The sequence below is a fragment of the Hyalella azteca genome, unplaced genomic scaffold (genome assembly GCF_000764305.2).
Source record: "Hyalella azteca isolate HAZT.00-mixed unplaced genomic scaffold, Hazt_2.0.2 contig6661, whole genome shotgun sequence".
Taxonomy (NCBI): Eukaryota; Metazoa; Arthropoda; class Malacostraca; order Amphipoda; family Hyalellidae; genus Hyalella; species Hyalella azteca.
The window spans coordinates 710512-732481 of record NW_025936815.1 but is presented as its reverse complement, the minus strand read 5'-3'; the positions used below and the strand labels follow the sequence as shown (position 1 = coordinate 732481).

The following is a 21970-nucleotide window of genomic DNA, read 5'->3' as shown; positions in this document are numbered from 1 at the left end:
AACAACCACCACTGGCTATTTAAAAGGATTCAGCCACTCAGTGACACCTAACTCATGCCGCGCATCATGTTCAGCTCCTCCCCTCCACGCCCCGCTTCACAAGCGTTGCCACATGAAACACGACGCCACCAGTCTCAGTACTTAATAAACTCAGCACGTGATGAAATGTGCTTACTTGAAGTAATATTATTCCAGCGAGAAACCATCTGTGTTCTTTCATTGCGATATTTATTCCAGATGCTGGTATCATTCACACGTTATTTTATAATGTGAAGATTGTAAAAAGTTATTTGAGCACACGTTCGACTATTTGTTTTTTTGGCGCTTTGCGGTTATGTATTGATTTTCTTACTTCGAAGACGCGGGGAAATCATTTTGAGTGGAAACTCGTTGGTTATTAATTTCTGAACTGTTATATAAATATGTTAAATCTACCATAATAAAACAGTGCTTTTTATAAACGGAGTGAGTGCCTTTCTTTGATATAAACTGAAGCAATAGTAGACTGAACAGATATTTCTGACCCCAATCAACAATTAGTTATTTACTGTTTCGGTCTCGACTCTCGTTGATAACAATTGCCTCGCAAGAGCATTAATTTTCAAGGAGATTCCTCAAGCTATCGACAATAATATGATAACTAAGCTATGGTGGATTTACAGGTACTGCGCATTAGCTCCTCTGATAGATAATTTACTTCATTTGTTTGCAAACCGTTTGAACTGTGCTTGAAACGTACCTACATTGTATTTTTTTTTGCGAAACTGAAAACAATACATAGCTGAAACTTATTTCGCCTGAGTATTACCTGACACCAACATAAAGATGTCTATACCTGGCAAAAGAAGAGGCACCTTGGGCACCCTATTGGGGGAATATGAAGAGGATCACACACTCGACGACTTCGACGTCCTCAAAACAGTTGGTGCGTATAGCATAAGGCGAGAATTGTTAGTCATATTATTCCTCCGATTAGTCTATTCGTCTGGTTTCTGGTCTACCTTTCGAAGGTGTTTGTTTTCCAGCTTCGTTTGCCAGGCAGCCGCCCTTTTTCCACGTACTCGCCAGATGCTCGCGTGGTGCTGTCAGGGATGCGTGACGACAGCTTTCCCGTGTGCACATGAATATTCAGGATGACGACTGAAGTTGCTATTTGATGCACGCAATAATTGCAGTGATACTTATTCCAGTATTCATCTAAAAATTCTAGCGACGTTTCAGTATTTCTCAACATAACATTTGATGATATTCTCCTTATGATAAGAATATTCTCCTATCTCGAGGCCAATATATAATGGTCAGCAAAGCTTTCACATGCAAACAATTGCATAGCCATCGGCATCGTATCCGTTCTGACAGTTTTAGCTGTTGATAGACAAACATGAGCCAATTTTTCATGAGACCACGCATCTGTAACTTACAATTTATATATTGTTTCAACTCGAGCGTGAGTGCGTCTTCGCGAGAATTTATTTGCAAATGTTTTGTGAAGAAGAAAGTCAATATAATTTACAACCTTTTATGGGGAAGAAATGTCGAAAATAATTTAAGTCTCCCAAATGCTGGTAGATTCAACATTTTTTTGCCTGATCGGGATCTCAATCATACCAAGCAAGTTGACAATTACTATTTAGCTTTTAATCATCGTGCACAAAGATTGTTCGAGATCAAACTTAAGCCGCATGAAACAAGGAGCAGTGTCGGTCGTCAAGTAGGTGTGTGATTTTTGCGGCCTCTGCCGTCAGCTCGATTGACAGTTTCCTAAGAAAACACACCGGGCCGTCCTGCGCACGATCAACACGAATTGATTGATGTTTTCTTTTGTGGACCGACGTCATTATCTATCAGTGACGGACAGTTTCTCGAATTCGTTTCTAGCATCTGGTTTTTATCTATGTTTGGCGACTTCAATTTTTTTATGAAATGAGGTACCATTCACCGTCTATTATCCTCCGCCATGTATAAACTAAAAAAATTAAATGTAATTAATTTTATTTTCCAGTTATGAGTGATTTATCTATTTTGAATTATTATTGCAGCCACATTTTAATCGGTTGACACTTCTGCTGGATGACGGAAGCGGTTGTAAGTACTTGGCTTAACAGTGAGTTATTTAATATCATGGCAACGGATTTTTAGGGATTAACTTTCCTCAATCTTAATCTCCTATATTCAGTAATGCCGAGCGGTCTTTACTCTTTAGGTGTTGATTATGAGGAGATAAAACAAACGCTCCTATTACTCGCAAATCATATCTCGAATCGCGATCTCCCTACGACTTAAAATAATTAGCTTCTGTTCATATAGACAAAGCCACTCAATTAGTCCGGGGGTTAATATTATTTCATTATATAAATATATTTATGCTAATATAAAACAAAATGAAATTTTATTTCCATGCTGTGTATATTCACTCAAAGCATATTTTTGTATTGGTGTCAAAATAATCGGAGGTTTACTCACGGTTCTTGAAGCGTTCATCTCACGAAGACCTATAGTTTAAAAGAACCCCAGCTGGCATAAGCTGGTGCACTTTTACTGCCGTAAACAAACCAGTCTCTCTTGACACTCCGTACAAAATAGTGAATTATTTTCAGCTGCCTCGTTTAAGCAAATGCCGTCCGCTATATAGCTTGAGGGATCGGCAGGTTTTTGTGAAGCACGTTTTTAGTGAAGTACGTTTTAACGAATAAATTAATTAGTGCAGATGGGCTATTTTAATTAAATATTTCAAACCGTCATGATTCAAACATACACCCTCAACAATTTGGGTTTTCATTATTAATGGAACTTCGAATTGCCGATCACCTAAGTATGGGCGAGTCTCTATCACCTGCGACTCACGTGTTAATTTCTATGGAAAATATCTGCCCAAATATTTCGACAGTATACTGTATATCTCTGTTTTTCGATAACAAACATGTTTTGTTGATGCTAAGGAGCATGAGAAATGCCAGATGATAGGTTGCTGAACTTCTGATAACTACAGCAACAAACCACGAACACTCGCTGCTGCAGTTTTTTGCTCTCACGCTGAACTCAGAGAAATTTAGTGTGGCTGCTGTTCCCGATTATACAAAATTTGGATATTCCCAACCACTGATTTGTAAATTAAGTACTCTAATATTCGTGAAACGATTTCAAGCTCGAAATTGCACTCGGAAATTGCTAAGTAAGAGTTATTAACGCCACTCGGACTTTTAACAGTACCGTCCCGTTTACCTCGTTTTTAAACGAGTTCTGGAAGGGGACAAAATTGAGCGGTATTCCTCCATCACGCAATCTCTTTCATTCAGGCCTTCCCTCTCATAATTATTCTTAATTCGGGTAGAAAATTAATAAACACAAGCTCAACCATTCTTGTAATGCTTGAACTTTCAATGGCAGTGCGAGGATGCTCGCCGGCTTCATTGAACATTAATAAAGAGATGGAGCACCAGAATTTCATAATTTGATAATTTCGGAAGAAATGTTCGCTTGGACTTACGAGTATCAGATGTTATCTAATGCACAGTTTCGTAAATTTCATATATTTTTAGGGATTAGGTGTTCTAATCTGACCTTTCTGGTCGAGGGTTGGCTAGCCTTATGCAGAAAGAACAGCTATAAGGCTTCTGCCGTCGTGCTAGCTTCCAGAAAGCATTTATTCCAAGCGTTTTCGCACATGAATTAGTTTAAAATACATTAAAAATGAGTTATTTTTCATCTGCTCATGTACATGAATTATTATGATTGTCAGTTAATTATTTATTATTAATTTCGGGATGATGTTATTCAATTCAAATATTAATTAATTTATAACATTAAATGAATTACCGCTTTTAATGCGATAATTTATTAAGTAATTTCAAGTTATTTCGTCAGATACGTCACAGCTAATCATTATTATACTCGTGAATTACATAATTACAAATAGTACCTAAAATTATTATGTTCAAGAATTTTGTTGGCATATGAATTAACCGAATTTTTATTGCATCTAATCATACAAGTTTTTTATCTGTGATATCCAAGGTAGGAAAAAAATTCTAGGACAGCAAAGGAAGGTAATAGTAGATGTGATTCTGACAAAAAATCGTTATTTTTTCTATGCTTATTCATTGGCGAAACTCAGATATATCAAATAAGGGAAATCTTTAAATTTACCCGCGGTTCATATTCTTAGGGAAAATAATTATGAGCACAATGATCACCAGATAGTGTAGTATCATCCTCAAACATGGCATAGAAATATCTTGCACGGAAATTCCCGTGTCTAAAAATGGGTGCGTGTAGGTCATAGTGACTCCTTGTGATGCAAGATGGAGAGGGCAAACCCACACTGCACCTCTTCCTATTTGTGCACAGAAGACTAATTTATTTTTATAAGGTCGACTTTTTAATTCATTTAGCACTTGCTTCCTGAGAAGAAACGAATGTTGTGATGAATTTACACATAACCACTTCGAATTATATATTACACAATCTATTTTTGTCCTTCGAAACGCTACTGGCAATATTACGTAGTAAATATATTAAATTAGTTATTATTAATAATTAGAGTGTAAACACACTGTCTCTTATTTAGCCGAAGATGGAGAATAAATATAGTTTCGGTCAATGCATTCAAATATGTCCTCTGCTTGGTCATCTAAATGACTGTATGACGTACGTAAAGGAAGTTGCCTTTCTCTTGAAGAGGCAACTTTCTTGAGTTAGACCAATGTTGATAAAACTATGGAGTTGCGACGCTGATAATTGTGAAATCGAATCGCGTACAGTCCTTGCAATATATTATTTAATTACATTTATTTGTCATATGCGACTCGATAATAAAACTGAGTTCCTTATTGTCGTGCTGTGCGCTTATGTTTTGCTTGTCATGCTCTAAATATAAGCGTTACAATGACCGTTTGCTGCAACGAAACGACAGCTTCATGGGAATCCCGCTTGCCGAGCGCGACTAAGTGACTCGACATTTCGCTGGAACCTAACTTCTAAACTAGCGGCGGTCTGACGGGCTGCATGTCAGGCGTCGGAGGAACAATGCCGCATTACGTTAGTTCTTTTGGACACGTGTTGCTGCATTGCACACTGTAGCCTGGGATTCGCACTATTATCACGTTAAAACTACACCTTGTGTTCGTTGCGCTAAAACCGTTTAGCTTTCATATCGGTTTATCTGCGTAGTTCGCTGGCATGCTTAGGGCGAGAAACCTCTTTTTTTTTTGCCGCTAACATTCATGTAAAATGTGAACGACATTCGCGCTCTCCTCATTTGGGGGTTGAAACTAAAGAAGCTAAAGTTTACATAAGCAGCATTGCGGAAAAAGCTATTGTGACAACAATTTTAACCTTCACCAATTGCTTACGTGTAAAAGCTACCTAATTTTCATCAAATTCGTATCAATGCTTTTGGTGAGGTCAGGCCCGTGTGATTTTATAAGTCGACTTGTGTTTAATTAAAAAATTTTCTAATTGAAACAAGGCATCTTCTACGAGTGCTTGACCAAACGGGTCAGTAAATTTTATCGCTGCCTTCCAATTAATCTGAAATGGGTGTGATTAACTCCGACTTCTCGCTTCAAAAGTTAACCACTTGGCAGAATCACTCAAAATTTGAATAAAGGACTCATTATATATGAACGTTTTATTAATTCCAAATACTATCTTATTTTTATTATTTATCACTTGTGAAGTGCCTTCAGAAAGCTGAATTTGCAATCGGTAGCAGTCGGTCAAAACGGTGGTTCCAATAACGAATTATTGAGGGCAAGCATTGATTTTTAGCTTTAAACTTTGGCGGTGGATGGGATGTATATATGTGCCGGACACGTTACAGTATATGAAGTACAAATTTGTTCTTTTCTTTTCGGTTAATTATGCTTCGAAAATTTCATTGTTTTACCTATTGGACTTTCGATTTTTTTTTCATTCTTTTGTTGGACTTACGGCTCGAGACTGGTTTGCTAGTGGGAAGTTGTTGATAATTCATTAGAATTTATAAGACGCAGGTGACCTACTTTGAGCGTGGCCTAACCTTGCTCTAGAACTGAAAGTGGTGCTTCATCTGTCGGGTGTGCTCACAATATGACATGCTCACACCACCTCGAGCAGTTGCTGTAACGCAATGTATGTCGGGCAATATTACGCTATTTGAGCACGGATCTTGGCAGAGCGTATAAGTCACACACCTGCTCCCGCCCACAGTCATGACGTCATTGATCTGGCCACGTTTTTTGGTGGTGCATAATTTCCTACCACAAGCACGAGAAGTAATCCGAAACTCTTGTCTGATTTTCGTGCGGGGCAGCCAGTTAAAATCTGGGAGACTGTGAGCTAAATAGTACCAGATATTCTGAAGAAATTGTCGGTGTATGAAATGGTTCTTTGATAGCTTGTATTCATGTACCTACTTATTTTATGCCTGTGGCTGTGCGTGTGTTGTGCAATTCTATTCTGACAATATTCTTTCTTTATAATATTCCGCATGAACGTTCACTTTTCGGCTGTTCCAACATCAGTCGGAGTAAACTTTGAAACGTGCATAGTTCCCATGCAAGCAAATTAAATCTGTGGGGAAATAATGGTATTATAAAAATAATTATGAACCTATCATGAGTTTAGGTTTAAAGCATGCTGCTAGCATGGTTTAACCATGGGCTTGGGCTGCTAGTGCATATGCCTCGATCTTCGCCTCTTTTCGTGACAAATCTCGAGTCTGCTCTATTTTCGTCTCCAGCGTAGTGCATCTAGTCTTTAATTAGGTAACACTTCATTCAGCTTGACTGTTAAATTCTTAATTTTAGGTCGTGGAGAAGTATTATCTCCTGCCGTAGAGCGAACATTTCAAGATAGACGAAACATTTTGAGTTTCATTAGATGGATAATTTTTCTTCTCGGTTTTCAGTTTTGCTTGATCCAAAAGCCCGTTCACAGCTGCTAACATAGAAGCCTCTGACGCGCAAAATGATATCTCAATCATATCTCAAATGGAAGCCGAGGCGGTATAATTTGATCTATGGCAGTGGAAGCTTATTTTGTTTACCACGTCCGACCTAATCTACGATCAGAACTCTTTATCTGCGTTATCAGTTTGCCCCCACTCGAGCGTATACGACATTTCTTTTTGATGTTACCCTGAGTCGGTGCTTAGGGCATTTCAATCATAAGAAGCTTCCTTACGTGGCAGAAAACGTTACTATACTATAGAGGCGCTTATCTGTACGCCTGTCACAGGATTTATTTGCGTCTTGTCTTCTGCCTTTTATTTTTGTCGTAGACGGTATATTAGCCAAGAATTTACTGATCCTTATAGATTTGCAATCAAACAATGAGCATATTACCTTTCTTTGTTCCTAAAACTGCTACGTTTTGAACGCAAATAAAAATAGAAGAAAGTTTCTTTCTATAGTAGGTATTCGAACTATAGAGCATGACAAAATTTCACATGCACTGGGAATTTTGAGAGTATATTCCAAAGGCATTTGTGAGACTATCAACGCGCGGGCGAACGATTTGGCGATTTTGTGACAGACGCGGTTTAAAGGGTGCGTTCACGCTCTGTGTTCATAACATGATAACTAAAGGTGCTTGTACACGGGGATAGTGCAGACGGCTAGTAAATCTGGCTAGTGTCGGTCGCTTGGTGACTATCCGGCTAGTAAGCCTGTACACACGAGGAGAGTATAAGGTGCCGCTATCTTCTCGTTCGCGCCCGCCTGTGCGTCGTTAGAAGCCGTCGAGTGAGGTCTGCGAAGATGGATAGTGTGATCACCTTCAACAACTCGAGTCTGTACGTCTTTTTTATACTCCATATTCTAGCCCTTAAAAATACAGCGTCGGGAACAACTAAACCCTGACTAATAAGGTCTTCTTTCCGTTTCAAAATACTCGTTTCTCTCTTCATTTTGTTGGAGTAACCATCATGGAAAACATTATACTTTAATTCGTATTTTTGGAATATTTCAAAGAATAATTGAATATCGTCTGGAATCCACCTTGTTGGATTCCTCTTAGAAACATTATCGTTCAAACAAGCCATGATTCACGTGACCCAAGATACTTCACAGGAGCGGCACAGATGCTCTCACCATGGCTGCATCAGCGCTACTAGCCACTTCTCCAGCCTAGATATCAACACATCGTTGTCTCTCTCGGCCGCGCCTCGGGCACTTGCCGGCGCATGCCTCTGAAGCGGCTGAACCCCTATACACGAGGCTAGTAGCGTGGACAGTTCAAGCGGCGGATGAACTAGCGGCTAGTACTATCCCTGTGTACAGGCACCTTAACACACCACAAAACCTAACTCACTCACACGAGGTCCCGTCGTGTACACAGACGCTGGCGGCCACAGTCCTCCAAGCTTTGAAAAGTTTACATCGTAAATTACTACTGACTCTATACTGACTGCCTTTCCGTACTGCTTTTACCCCAGTTACATCGCGTCGTCCTTGTCGATTCTTGTGAAAATTGTCAATGACATACGGTTTATGTGTGGCTCTGGATGTGCAGTTTTCTCTTTCAGCTACCGTAATCACAATTTAGCATTTTAGTTCCGTCGTAACCCGAAAAGATGAAGATACATCACGAAACAGTTCATTTTAGCAGTAGTTTGAGTGCGGAAGTAGCACCAGGGGCGTGGTGGCTTGCTGCAAGCAAATGTGCAGCGCTCTGCAGTAGCTTCCGAGGAAGTAAAACTTAATCACTTCTGCTTTCATTTAGACCTCTTTTTTGAATTTCATCGGCAAACGCTGCAGTGCTTTGTGTAGAAAAAAATTATTCAATATAGGCGATATTATATAACAGCTCATTTATTACAATTTGTTTAGGCAAGGAATACAAACATTCCTTATTAATGCAGAGCTCGTGCATAACAGCTCTCAGTTTTATTATTGTAGTAAAACTGAGTATTCGATTCAGAGCGTCCTGCTGCTTATCTTTAAAAATTTTGAAACCTTTGCTTACTATTTTTCTAACCGAACTGTATTTTCGCATGAGAGGCACGCTATTTTCGCACTCCGAGCAGCGGTGCGTGCCCTTTACAATCGAATGGAGGCGATTTGACATAACAGGAGTGCGAATAGCGTTGGGAGCATTTTGCACTCCATACAAATGCTTGCACCCTGCTCAGTATGCGCTATGCGCGTGTATGTTGAATAAAGTATAAATAATGCGTCGGATATACTGATACCTATCTTCGAGTTGATAACTGTTTTAAGTTGGATTAACTCCATAACAAAAGTGTTATCTAATTAGTAAATCGATATAAAATCAGCAAGCTTTTTTTATACGATCTGGGCAAAAAAAATTGCAGCCGTATGAAATGAAGTTGTATTCTATCGGATTTTTCAACTCTTATCAGAAAAGTTGAGCAGGAATGGTCCAGTTTTATATCAGGTCGCATCTGATATACATATATCTCTTCGGACTCACCGTAAATGTATTGTTGGACTCATTGGAATTTGAGTCGAATGTCAATTAGCAGCGTTTCTGCATAAACATTCTTAACGTAGCGTCTCCTGATAGCGTCTCTAAATGGTATAGCGAATGATCCGGAACTGATAAGTTGGATATCTATTTATTGGATTTGTATTCACCCTTTATGGTGCAGTAAAGTCATCAATAACGTCTTGAATAGCAATATGATTCATATCAACTTCCTTCTTAGAATGCCGGCGTACTGTAATATATTGCCAGATAAGCGGACGATAAACGGTCAATTGTAATGCCTCTTTGCCATAAAACTAGAAATTAATCAAATGCCACCGTGCGAAGGGAGATTGTAACACTTGGTTTGGCTCGTCAAAAGTCACATGGAATTTGACGTTGCCACGGGCGCCGCTGCTGAGACCCTATACCAGTGGTTCCCAAAGTGGGCGATATCGCCCCCATGGGGGCGGTGGAAAGATTTTGGGGGGCGGTAAGGAAGAAGAAGGCGGTAGGGGGGCGATAAGGGGGCGATAGTCTGGAGTCGAAGTCAGAATTTCGAACGTTAGTTTGACGATTTGTACACAACACGTGCAGCATATGACTCCCAGCGATGGTTTTGTCACCCAGATCTGTTTTTTAACCTCTCCTGTGTTTACGTCTCACTTAGTACCTACACGTATTCATTGGGACCTAGCGATAATGTTTAGCTCGTGAAAATTGTTTGAATTTTGCCATCGTTTGTTTTTGCCCGAGTTATATGGCAATACGGGCCTAAATTCACAGTTATCAAGTAATTTCTTCAAAACTACTGAACAGATTCGAAGGAAATTTTGAATTTGCAGTCCTAACTACCGAACGGTAATGCTTAGCTCCTGAAAATTTTTTCGATTGTGCCTTCGTTCGCGAGTTTTTTTTTTTTTCATTTCCCTTTCATTAGTGATTTAAACAGCAATACGTGTTTAAATTCACAGGAATCAATAAATTTTTCCAAACTGCTGAACAGATTTGAGCGAAATTTAATATTTAAATACTTAACCTCAGCTACCTATAACCTATAACCTATATTTAGCTCGTTAAAATGTTTTCGTTTTGCCTTTGTTTGCGAGTTATACGGCTATACGTATACGGCTCTTGGTTAAACCGGCCGGTAGAAAAGACGGTCGTTCCTCCAATATCTGTATAACTCGCGAACGAAAGCAAAATAAAAATTGTCACCGGCTAAACATCAGAGTTGAGAGGTTAGGTAATTATATACAAAGTTTCCTTGAAATCTGTTCAGTAGTTTAGAAGAAATTTCTTGATCGCCGCGAATTTAAGTGATAAATTACCCGGCGATACGGGCCGAATATAAGGAAGTGTGAAATCAAGAATGACGGAGAAAATGAAAAAAAACTCACTGCGAATTTCGGCCTGTTTCGCAATATACGCGTAACTCACGAATGAAGGTGAAATAAAAAAAAGTTACGAGCTAACATCACCGTTAGGTTCTGATGAATACGTGTTCCAAGTTTCATAGAGCTGCGTTCATTAGTTTGGGAGATATTACTTGATAACTGAATTTGGAGATTGGTCGTGAGACCGGCAACAAGTCCGGCCGTAAATTCCCCGAGACGTCCTAGGTTTCTAGTGCTGAAACAGTTAAAACAGCTGAAAAACACAGTGGTTCACTAAATGGGGTTCTATTTGTGAAATACACATTTGTGTTAGCCTTTCTCTTTTAAAATTGCAGCGTACTAAATTTCAAGAAAGAGGCGTATGTCTGTGGGGGGCGATAGAAATTCACGAGGGAGCCGAAGGGGCGCCAGCCTGAAAAAGTTTGGGAACCACTGCCCTATACCATTGATCTGCAGTGTTACCGTCAGATGATCTTAGTTGTGGGGTTGGGAGCATAGCCGTGCGGCGTGCACTACAATTTTGTGCACCAATCAGCCCTGACTGGAACGCATAGTATATTTCTGCAAGGCCACCAATTAGCCGCGGGACAAGTGCAGCCGTCAGTACCCAGCCCATGACATCATCTCCTTTTAAATATTTTGAGTTTAACACCCCCATACACGTGAGCGAATAACCTAGAGTGTATGATCGTCCATCACTGAACGCTACATCGAAACTTCACTTCATACCCTGACTATAGCTTGAACTGTAACCAGCAAACAATGGATTGCCACCAATCAGCCTAGCACGCCAGGGGAATTGCATGGAACCTGCCGTGCACAACAAGACCGCGGATGAATATGACTTCCGGGGCATCGTTAAATTACGTAGCTTTAAGTTCACAGCATCTAAGGTTAGGTTTCAGATAGCATTGTTCTGTTCCAAAATCTATAATCCTTCGACAAGTGGCCGTTCGACCGTGGGCTGATTCTATGCACAGGCCAGATACGGACGGGTTGGTGGCGAGCAGCGTATTTATTCCCAGGCTCCGGCGCGCTCTGTCCGAGTGGTGCAGAATTTTCTCGCGTAATGGCAGACGATGCAAGTCCAGACTATATCATGCTGTTTTCCTGCGGGCTGATTTATCTAATTTAATATATTTGATCTGCTTGTTAGCTTGCGACCGATAAGGTTACTTTCCGAAGTTCTTGAGGGAAGGGATCATGCTGGTCCATTCGAAGCAGGGCAGTGGTGGTCAATAACGGGCATCCCGTGTGGTTAGTTCTAACGCAGGCCGGACACCTTGCACTTCTCGAAGCTCTGTCTCTCTTTGGTTTGTGGCCGCCGTCATGTTGTTTTATATCTCTCTCACACACTGGTGGGTGGACGACGTCTTGTTTCTTATCTTCCTCTCACTCTGGTGGGTGGATGACGTCATGTTGTTTCTTTTTGTCTATATCTGTGGTGGGTGGACGACGTCATGTTGTTTCTTTTCAGTCTCTCTCTCGGGTGGGTGGTGCACTAAGTCTCGTTATTTCTTATCTCTCTCTCGAGTGGGTGGCCGACGACCGACGTATTGTAAGGACAGTTTACACGCAGGTCTTCTTTGCTGTTGCGTCTCACCGTTACTTTCTATGTAAAGAGGTCTGGCCCTTCGAGACCTTCTGTCCTGGTGGAAAAATTGCCGGAGAAAAAATGCTTTTTGAATAACAATCATTTCATGATTTACATTTTCTACCTCGTTGGTGATGTTTTATTTTCTTATATGCGATGCGACTTACCTTCACACCTGACGCACTATTGAACCACTATATCATTCTTATGAATTGCATGTTTAAAGAGACATGAATTTCTCCTTCGCGCGTGGCTAAATTAGTTTTAGTCACGAATACAGCCACATGCATAAACCCTGCAGTGGTTATCTTTCGTTGTTCACGCACAGGCAAACTACTGCCTAGAGACTTTTTTCCTCTTTGTCGTAGTGTGTGTTTAAAATTTTGGAAGATTATTTTTCATTATATAACTCTTCGCACCCAAGCTTCAGGCGCGTACTGCGTCTGTAGAAGACAATCTCTATATACAATGGAACCAATTATACCCAGACTTAAGTCAAAAATTATCATGTAAATTTTTGTTTAATAAAAGCAAAAACTTAAAATAAAGCTGGCTTTATATCAGGGTGTGGTAGTGCTGCAAGTGTATATAAAATGAATAATTGATTTACTGAAATCATCATTTATACATGCATTCTCAAATGCTATATATTATCATCATGCTCCATTGTAATTCTCCAACTACTCTGCCGTTTTCAGACTCCTTCTCCCCTCCCCTCCCTCCCCAATGACCCTAACCCCTATAACCTGTTCGTTCAACTCCGCTCCCTGGTCTGCCTATACATTCGTACAACTACACGTGCGACCCGGTCGGTTTCAGCACCAATCTCAATACAAACCCAGGAACAAAATTTATAAAAATTATTGAAAGTATGAGATCGTTTTCTGACAGACGCAAAGATTACTGCAATATTTAAGAAAAAGTTTAATGGTCCTATTTTTTATGTATAAAATTTTTGGGAGTTTATCTTCTACGAAATTACATTGATATATCAGTTACACAGCTATGCACATTATAGGGCGTTTATATTTACTGCTCAATTTCATTTCAGGACAATTTATTACAATCTTGGATGAGTTGCACCAGTTAAATAATACATTAAAATCGTATACGATGTTTAGGGAATGACATATTTATTTTAATGTACCAGTTCCAAAAACAAAATTACCCAAGGCTAGCCAGTCTCCAGCAGAAAAATAAAGTAACAATAATCAACAGGATACTAAAATGCAATGAAGCGATCTGAGGAGACACAAGATGTTGGAATAGGTCTTTCTCCTCCTGGCCTTCCTCGTACTTTCACTACAACAAAACTCGTCGAACTTCAATCAAACTCGGAATAAAAAACATAATGCATCAAAAATTTATGCGTAACTCAAGGAATCTTGTATGACCATGATGCAATAATAATATAAAATATGGTCCCAAATATATATTATATATATTGAAAAAATCTGTTAAGCTTTACAGTGTACCATCGTATTTTACAGGTGCTCGAAATGCAAAATTCTTTATAATTGACAAATGTACTGTAAAATAATCGGATGAGAATTTTTAAACGCGCTGTAACGAAAAGATTGTTCCTCATACTGCGCTAGATGTTTTCGTAGTGCAAAATCAAATCTCAGGAGACGACGTAACGGATGAAGACTAGACGACTAGAGTAGAGTAGCAAGGACGACTCGAGTAATGGCGACTCGAGTAACGACTACTAGAGTAACGACGACTAGAGTAGCGGCAACTTGAGTTACGACGACTAGAGTAGCGGCGACAATATAGAGTAGTGGCGACTCGAGTAGCGGCAACTTGAGTTACGACGACTAGAGTAGCGGCGACAATATAGAGTAGTGGCGACTCGAGCAGCGGCAACTCGAATAGCGGCAATGAAGGCGAAACTGTGGAGATGTGACTCCGTGGTGATGATTTGCTTGCACGTTTCTAGCCTGCATGCGAGTCTATATGATAACTTAACCAAAATTGACACTAATAATTTCCATGATTATCATCACGAGGATATTTAGGATTAATTTAAACCCAGGAAACATGACACGCGGTGGTCTCGTGGCATCCAGACGTCTGCTCACAACTATAGAAAAAACCTGATATTTAGTGCTGGTGACTTTTTGTTGTCACGCACTTATAGATGGCCTCGAAACTTCAATAATTTTTTGGGGGAAGCCTCTGCCTGGAATCTTGCATTTTTCAATGTACCAGTTATTTGAGCATGATATTTGCGAAAATTCAAAAATAATTTTAGCTTTTTATGTAATTATTTTAGTTTCGTAATATTATGATCAAAATTATTTTTGACAAACTTTGACAGCTGTCATACTGATTTTAGCTAAATTACGATTCATAATTTTAGTTTTGAACACCATTTGTTGAATAATTTCCAATATTTACTCGCGTCATTAACATCTGTGTTCTGCCTCCAGGAAAACTGTCAGCGTATCAATCATTTATATTATAGCTGAACTAGGTGGTCAAAGCTCTTAAGTTAACTAAAAAATCAAAACAAACTTTCATATACTGGCTTGACATGTCAGTTGGCCAACCTAGACAATTGCGTACAAACTTTCATGCGTGCGACTATTGATTTTTGACGACGAGCGCGTACTGAATGTTACTTGTTTACCGTATGTGTAGGCAAGCTAATTTATGTTCAAAAACACAGTAATTTTCAGCCATGTTTTACTCAGCAGAGCATTTTACGCATCTTGAACCTAGTCAATTTTTTCCGAAATAGTGAAAATTCTTGGAATGTTGATGTGCCACTGTGCAACCATTGGTTTATCTTAAATAAAATAGTGAACGGCTTTAAATTTTTTGTGCACTGAAGTATCACTCATGCATGGCTTTTGATTGAATAATATCAATTCGCATCAATTGGTTTTCGATTAATTTTTGTAATACCATAAATCATAGAAAATACCATAAAAAAACTAAGCATAATTTGACTAAAACTGGTCAGACCTTTGATCACAATAACCAGAATATAATCATGCAGAAATTATCACCAGGTTCATCAACCTCGCGCGGTTCTAGGCACGTTATAATTCCGTATTGCCCTCTGAACCTTGAAAACCGCTTAACATCCCTCGCGCCCAGCTCGAAGCTTGCGCCGATGAATACGATAAAGTTCACGGAGACCTGCTTTGGTAGCCGAATTTAATCGAAGACGGCATTGCGCCAGTCGCCTACACGCTATTGTCGCGTGCTGCTATAGTATAATAGTGTGCTGTAGGTGTCGCGAGTATAATAGCGTGCTGTAAGTGTTACGAGTATAATAGCGTGCTGTAGGTGTCGCGAGTATAATAGTGTGCTGTAGGTGTCGCGAGTATAATAGCGTGCTGTAAGTGTCGCGAGTATAATAGTGTGCTGTAAGTGTCGCGAGTATAATAGCGTGCTGTAAGTGTCGCGTGATGCGAGTATAATAGCGTGCGGAAAGTGTCGCCCAGTTATTGCAAGTTCCGCGTGTTGCAAGTGTAACAGCGTGATGCGATCATAATTGAGTTTATCAACCATAATAACATGTTACAAGCATGATAGCTCGCTGCAAGTTTAATAGCGTGATGCAAGTGTCGCGTGAGGTCAAACTTCAAGTGAAAATTAACATTCCTGAATTTTTTGCGTTCGATATTGTACTGAATATTATTAAAAAGTTGGAGTCATGTTTCCAATTAGAGTGACTTCCAGGATGACTTCGTGAGTGGTATGTTTTTTGTGGAAGTTGGTTCAGCTTTGCTGATAATTGTTAAAATGACATGAAATTTGTTTGCCAAATTCTGTAGATTGTTCAAGCGTTATCTAATGAGTACAGTATTTGACTTATCATATAGACACGTCGTCATGTTTAAAATCAGAATCCTTGGCGTATAGAAATAATATTGTTTAATTACACCATCGGCCGGAACCATCAACCCAGGCATGGTTCACATGATCACTGATTGATCGGTCAACATTAGTCTAAGAGTGTGACTTGACCTCGATTTTATTTAAAGCTGGCAGTTTTAGTTCTATTTACAGTCATTCACATTTTTTTCATGATGAGCCTTTATCTTGTTGGCTCTTTGCCAAACTTGTGTCAGCGTTGACTGTTTTGCTACATTGAGATAATGTGCAAGTCTACTTGATGAGGTCGGAGGCGTATCGGAAAAAAATTTTTAGTGGCCTCGTAGTTCTCCTTAAAGCACACGTCACTTAAGAATGGAAAATATTTTTATTTGGCTATTACAAATTGGATCATTTAAATTGAAAGCTGATAATATTTCAAGCACTAAATATTGTCATTGGCCTAATATCACGTTGTGTTTCTCAGTAACGAATATTCTTCTAAACTAGCATATTTAAAAAATGTTTAATGTTGGGTTATTATATTGAATTATTTCTACGAATATAATGAATTTGCGTCTTGTGCAGGCACGGGCACGTTCGGACGCGTGTGCGTGTGTCGCGACAAATCCTCAGGACAGTACCGAGCACTCAAGGTGCTTGCCATCGAAGACCTGGTCAGACTCAAGCAAGTCGAACATTGCTGGAACGAAAAAAATATTCTACAACAAGTCCATCATCCATTCATTGTCGACATGTGAGCAATGGGTATTCAATTGCGACATTATAAAGAAATTATCTACATGGTTAGGTAAACGTCAGTAAAATTAGCCGTTCAGGAAATTATTTGGCTTTTAGTGGTAATTATATCGAAATAAGTAGTTAATTTCGTATGACTAGGTTATTTCGTGGAATTAATTTGCAAACTATGAATGTTAAGTTTACTCTGAATTATTTGTATGAAGGAGGAATAATTACCTTTCGTTTAAAATTGAGTTTGGTGATACTTATTCTCAAAATTGTGAATGTTACCCGTTAGGTTTTAAGTTTCATGCTGACAAAGAACGTATCAATATCAAGACTACTGAAGTTTTCACACATGCTTTACCTGAACTAAGGCCTAGCAGCACTAAATGCTCGATAATCTCGTTTTTGTTTTACGAAAAGTTTGTCTTTCAAATCGGAACTGAATAAGCGAATTAGTCACTGTGAAAGTTTATGCACCAACCCATTTTCGAGTTGCTGGTGGTTCAGAGAAATAGAATTATACTAATTGAAGTAGTAGAAGTATTTGTAATTAGAAAATCTAATCTATGAAATAGTTAGTGCCAATTAGATAATTTGACGCAAAATTTGTAAATGCATAAGATTTCGCACGCTTAATTTGTTTGTAATGGTTATTTATCGGTGGGGTAATTCAGAAGCTATTCATTAATTTCAAACCGATGAAAGACTACACAATCTTACAGTGAAAAACTTAATGGGTCGTATTATCGTACAGTGAAATTCTTAATGGGTTGTATTATCGTACAGTGAAAGACTTTATGGGTCGTATTATCGTACAGTGAAAGATTTAATGGGTCGTATTATCGTACAATGAAAGACTTAATGGGTCGTATTATCGTACAGTGATAGACTTAATGAGTCGTATTATCGTACAGTGATAGACTTAATGAGTCGTATTATCGTACAGTGATAGACTTAATGAGTCGTATTATCGTACAGTGATAGACTTAATGAGTCGTATTATCGTACAGTGATAGACTTAATGAGTCGTATTATCGTATACAGGCTGTGGCACCACCACGACGACAGCTTCGTTTACATGCTCTTCGACTACGTCTGCGGAGGAGAACTCTTCTCTTACCTCAGAAGTGCTGGCAGATTTCCTCTGGCCACTGGTGAGTTAGCCTTCGTTGCATTATTATTAAATTAAAACGTGCGTGTTTTATTACCGTATAGTGTGCGGACATATTTTGATTTATTTAGAATAACACATCTTGAAAATATCTTCTCCCAATTGGAGCAGCTCTTTCGTCGGCTCTAGCCAATTTTACCTGTTGAAGCTGATCTGATTTTTTGTGGTGTAGCAGCGTTCAAGAAATATTCAAGAGAATCCTTCGAAGCGTGTGACGGCCGTCATCTTTTGAATTATAAGAAAATTCTATTTTCGTTATTCTGCGTTTAAGCTTATTCAGAGAGCTAGAAAAACATAGTTTGTTTTGTTAAAAAAAATTGGATAAGATTTGAGACCCTATATCTATTTTTTATGTATAGTACAGTATAAATTGACGTCCTTATCCAGTTATTGGGCACGTATTACAAACATTATTTTATTTTTTTTCGAGACTTTTCATTTATAAGTGTATTGTCAGGAGAGGTTTTAAGTTCGTTATATATAGTTATAATACGTCCAAATGATGTTTTTCTGACCAACAAGTGATTCCCAAAACCTTAGCTAAATGGGGATTTCGATTGTGTTTAGGAAACCTCAAATTTTCCTTAAATTTCTGGTAGATATGCAGTGAACATGAACTGTTCTCATGACGCTGTAAAAACTAGTTCTGAATACCGCATCAGACGATGTCGACGAGGAACTGGTTCAACTTGGGATTCTGGTACCGAAAAAAAAACACTGAGCATTCCATTACTGTCTAGAACAGAAGCTGTGAGAGGCGTGTTTTACTTATTGTTTAAGTAGAATTTTATCAAAATTTAGGTCACTATTAATTAATGAACTGCATTTAATTTCTTCGCTGTTCTTACTGTGTGGGGCTTGTATAAGGTGTTTTTTAAATCGTGTGCGACATAGATCGCACTTATTCGGAGAACTTATAACACTGGTGAATGTTTTGCATATGTTGCAGCGGGAAGCCAAGGTCAAACAAGCCGAATACTCTTCGTCTCCTACAAAACCTTTTTTAACTTCATTGCTTGCATAAATTTAACCATATTTTTATCATCCAACTTTTGTTATTTTTCTTTATTATTAATTTTTCAATGTTTTGTTTGTCATGAATATATTCTAACTACCTACTTTGCATACTCCGACTGCCATCATACAAGATATTATCAGCACTTCCCAACCAATTTCGATTTTCAGGCGCGTTCTTTTGGCAATCCGTTTCATGGTAATCCATTTGCGTTTGTCGCAGCGGTGTTCTACGCGACCGAGATCATCAGTGCTCTGGCATACCTCCACTCAATGTCGATCGTCTACAGAGACGTCAAACCAGAGAATTTATTACTCGACAGAGACGGTCATCTGAAAATAACAGATTTTGGCTTCAGTAAAGTTTTGTCAGACAGGTGAGAGATAAGAAGTATGCAATGTATTTTCTGTTGATTAATCGCACACAATCATTATCTCGTCTGTTCGGTATCTAGTGATATAATTGCAATGCGTATCCAGTTGTCTACCGTTACTTTAATGCCTTCAACTATTTTCGAATTTAGATACATAATAAATTTGCCGCTGCGAATTGTGAAATAGTGAAAGTGAAAAACAGTGAAAGTTTTTTCTCGCATTTCTTAGTAAATAAACTTTTCACCACCAGAACGTGGACGCTCTGCGGGACGCCGGAGTACCTGGCACCGGAAATTATACTGGGCAAAGGCCACAATAAAGCCGTTGACTGGTGGGCTCTCGGTGAGTGCTGCACATCCTAAGCTTTTCTTCATCAGAATACAGAAAAGAACCTTGAACTAATTTTGAGTCAGTTTTAGCGCATTTTCTCATTTATCGAAGAAATGTACTATTGTGCTCGCCATGTCCGTCTGTCTGTCCGTCCGTGACTTCACATTTTCGTCGACGAGAAAATGCGCTCTCTGTCACTCACTGCAGTGAGTACTGAGTTATATTTATTTTTGTTTACCTATATATACTACGAGGTTCGCCGTCACCGACGATGTGCAATTTTAATTAATTCGTAAGCGTCATTAGTTCGTTTCTTTCTAATTATCATTCTAAGAAATTAATTGCATCACATTTCTCCGAACCTCCTGAGAACGAAGTTCTTCATTATCATACACTTAGAATTCACCTTAATTTTTCCTACATGTTGATCCTTACTTCCTGAAAATATTACTAGTACCTTACTTACATTAGGAACTCAAACAAGCATCCCTCTGGGTTTTTCAATATTTCGTTCATCTTTCTTCTAGGTATTCTTATATACGAGATGCTGGCTGGACACCCGCCATTTTTCGATGAAAATCCCTTTGGTATTTACGAGAAAATTTTGTGCGGTCAATACCAATTCCCGAGATACATCGACGGCTCCGCACGCGACCTCATCAAGCGACTGTTGGTTGCTGAGAGAACCCGGCGCCTGGGCGCCATGAAGGTACGACTTCAGCTCGGTGTAACATCTCATTATTTTAGTCATTATTTTAGTTTCTGCCACGATTGCAGAGTGAATAGAAAGACAAGTTGCACTAACGTTTTAATTTGGCCTGTTACACCATGTCATTAATCTAGTTTTGCTATCTCATGGTTCTTGCCACGTTTTTAAAATAATTGAGTGAACCATTTACCATGAACGTCAAACTCTGACAACTTGCAGTTTTTGTTGACTATAAATTTGCTGTGTGTATAAAACGATTATGGCCTCTAGGTTCTATATAAGTAAAACATTGTGAAGTTAATGAAAGTTAGCTTAAATATGGATGTTATGAAATCAGACTTTTAGTGTATCAGAAACTGTCATATTTTCTCCTGTAATGCTAGCTTCAACATATCGCATACCCTTTATGTATGGGGTGAGAATTGTACTCAACCCTAATGTAACCTTTATTTTCTCAATTTAGAACGGCGCAGAGGACATCAAGCGTCACAAGCTATTCCGTCACATTATTTGGGACGACGTATATGAGAAGAAAACACAGGTTTTTATTTTACTTGTTCCTACATAACTTCCGATGTTGGTTCATCAGTGTGTAAAATTTATAGCCTAATGATTACTGGAAATTTTGATTCATGTTCGAAACCATAACAATTTATACTAAGCTTAGAGTGTCTGTTAACAACAATGACAGATTGCAATTTGTATTTTCTATCCTCAATTCATTCTTACTAATCTTATGTCATCAAATTTGTTGGTTCTTGCTTCTAGTCTTTTTAAATTACCGGCTGCTAGTGATGTAAATTACGCTCTATTTAATACACAAAATGTACCGTACTCTCTGTACAAGTGCTTGATACTTTACTCCTTGCAGCCGCCCATCGTGCCCAAAGTGAGCTACGACGGCGACACGCGCAACTTCGACGACTACCCTGAGAAAGACTGGCAGTCAACCCCTGCCGCGCCTGCTGCTCAGGTCGCTCTCTTCGCTGACTTCTGACGGCTTCGACTGCAAAAAAATAGATCCGTACTCACCGCAGTGAGTGACAGAGAGCGCATTTTCTCGTCGACGAAAATGGGAAGTAACGGACGGACAGACAGACGGACGGTCATAGCGAGCACAATAGTGCATTTTTTTCATAAATGAGAAAATGCGCTAAAAATAGATCAGTATTCACCGCAGTGAGTGACAGACAGCGCATTTTCTCGTCTGTCCGTCCGTGAAGTCACCGACGGACGTGAAGTCGCGGACTGAGATGACGAACACAATAGCGCATTTTTTTACATACATGAGAAAATGCGCTAAAAATGGGTTCTCGTTTACAAGAATACCGGCTGATTTTATTGCATCTGTTTTGAAGGAGCTCCAGATGAAGTTTTATTACCATTTGGGAATT

The 21970-nt window shown here is 39.0% G+C and overlaps 1 protein-coding gene across 1 annotated transcript; it reads left to right on the top strand.

Annotated features, from left to right (window-relative positions):
• Window positions 1-648: 648 nt before the first annotated feature.
• On the top strand, window positions 649-21613 carry LOC108679431 (cAMP-dependent protein kinase catalytic subunit 3). The gene is made up of 8 exons (XM_018168054.2): window positions 649-925; window positions 16819-16987; window positions 18022-18131; window positions 19386-19539; window positions 19788-19879; window positions 20395-20576; window positions 21040-21117; window positions 21448-21613. The coding sequence occupies exons 1-8, from the start codon at window positions 826-828 to the stop codon at window positions 21571-21573; spliced, it is 1011 nt and encodes a 336-aa protein (XP_018023543.1). The 5' UTR covers window positions 649-825; the 3' UTR covers window positions 21574-21613.
• Window positions 21614-21970: the final 357 nt, after the last annotated feature.

Excerpts from the sequence above, each read along its gene's own strand:
- LOC108679431 (XM_018168054.2), top strand. The coding sequence starts at position 826 with ATGTCTATACCTGGCAAAAGAAGAGGCACCTTGGGCACCCTATTGGGG. Across the intron at positions 926-16,818 it reads CGACGTCCTCAAAACAGTTG|GCACGGGCACGTTCGGACGC; the intron begins GTGCGTATAGCA and ends CGTCTTGTGCAG. Across the intron at positions 19,880-20,394 it reads CGTTGACTGGTGGGCTCTCG|GTATTCTTATATACGAGATG; the intron begins GTGAGTGCTGCA and ends TCTTTCTTCTAG.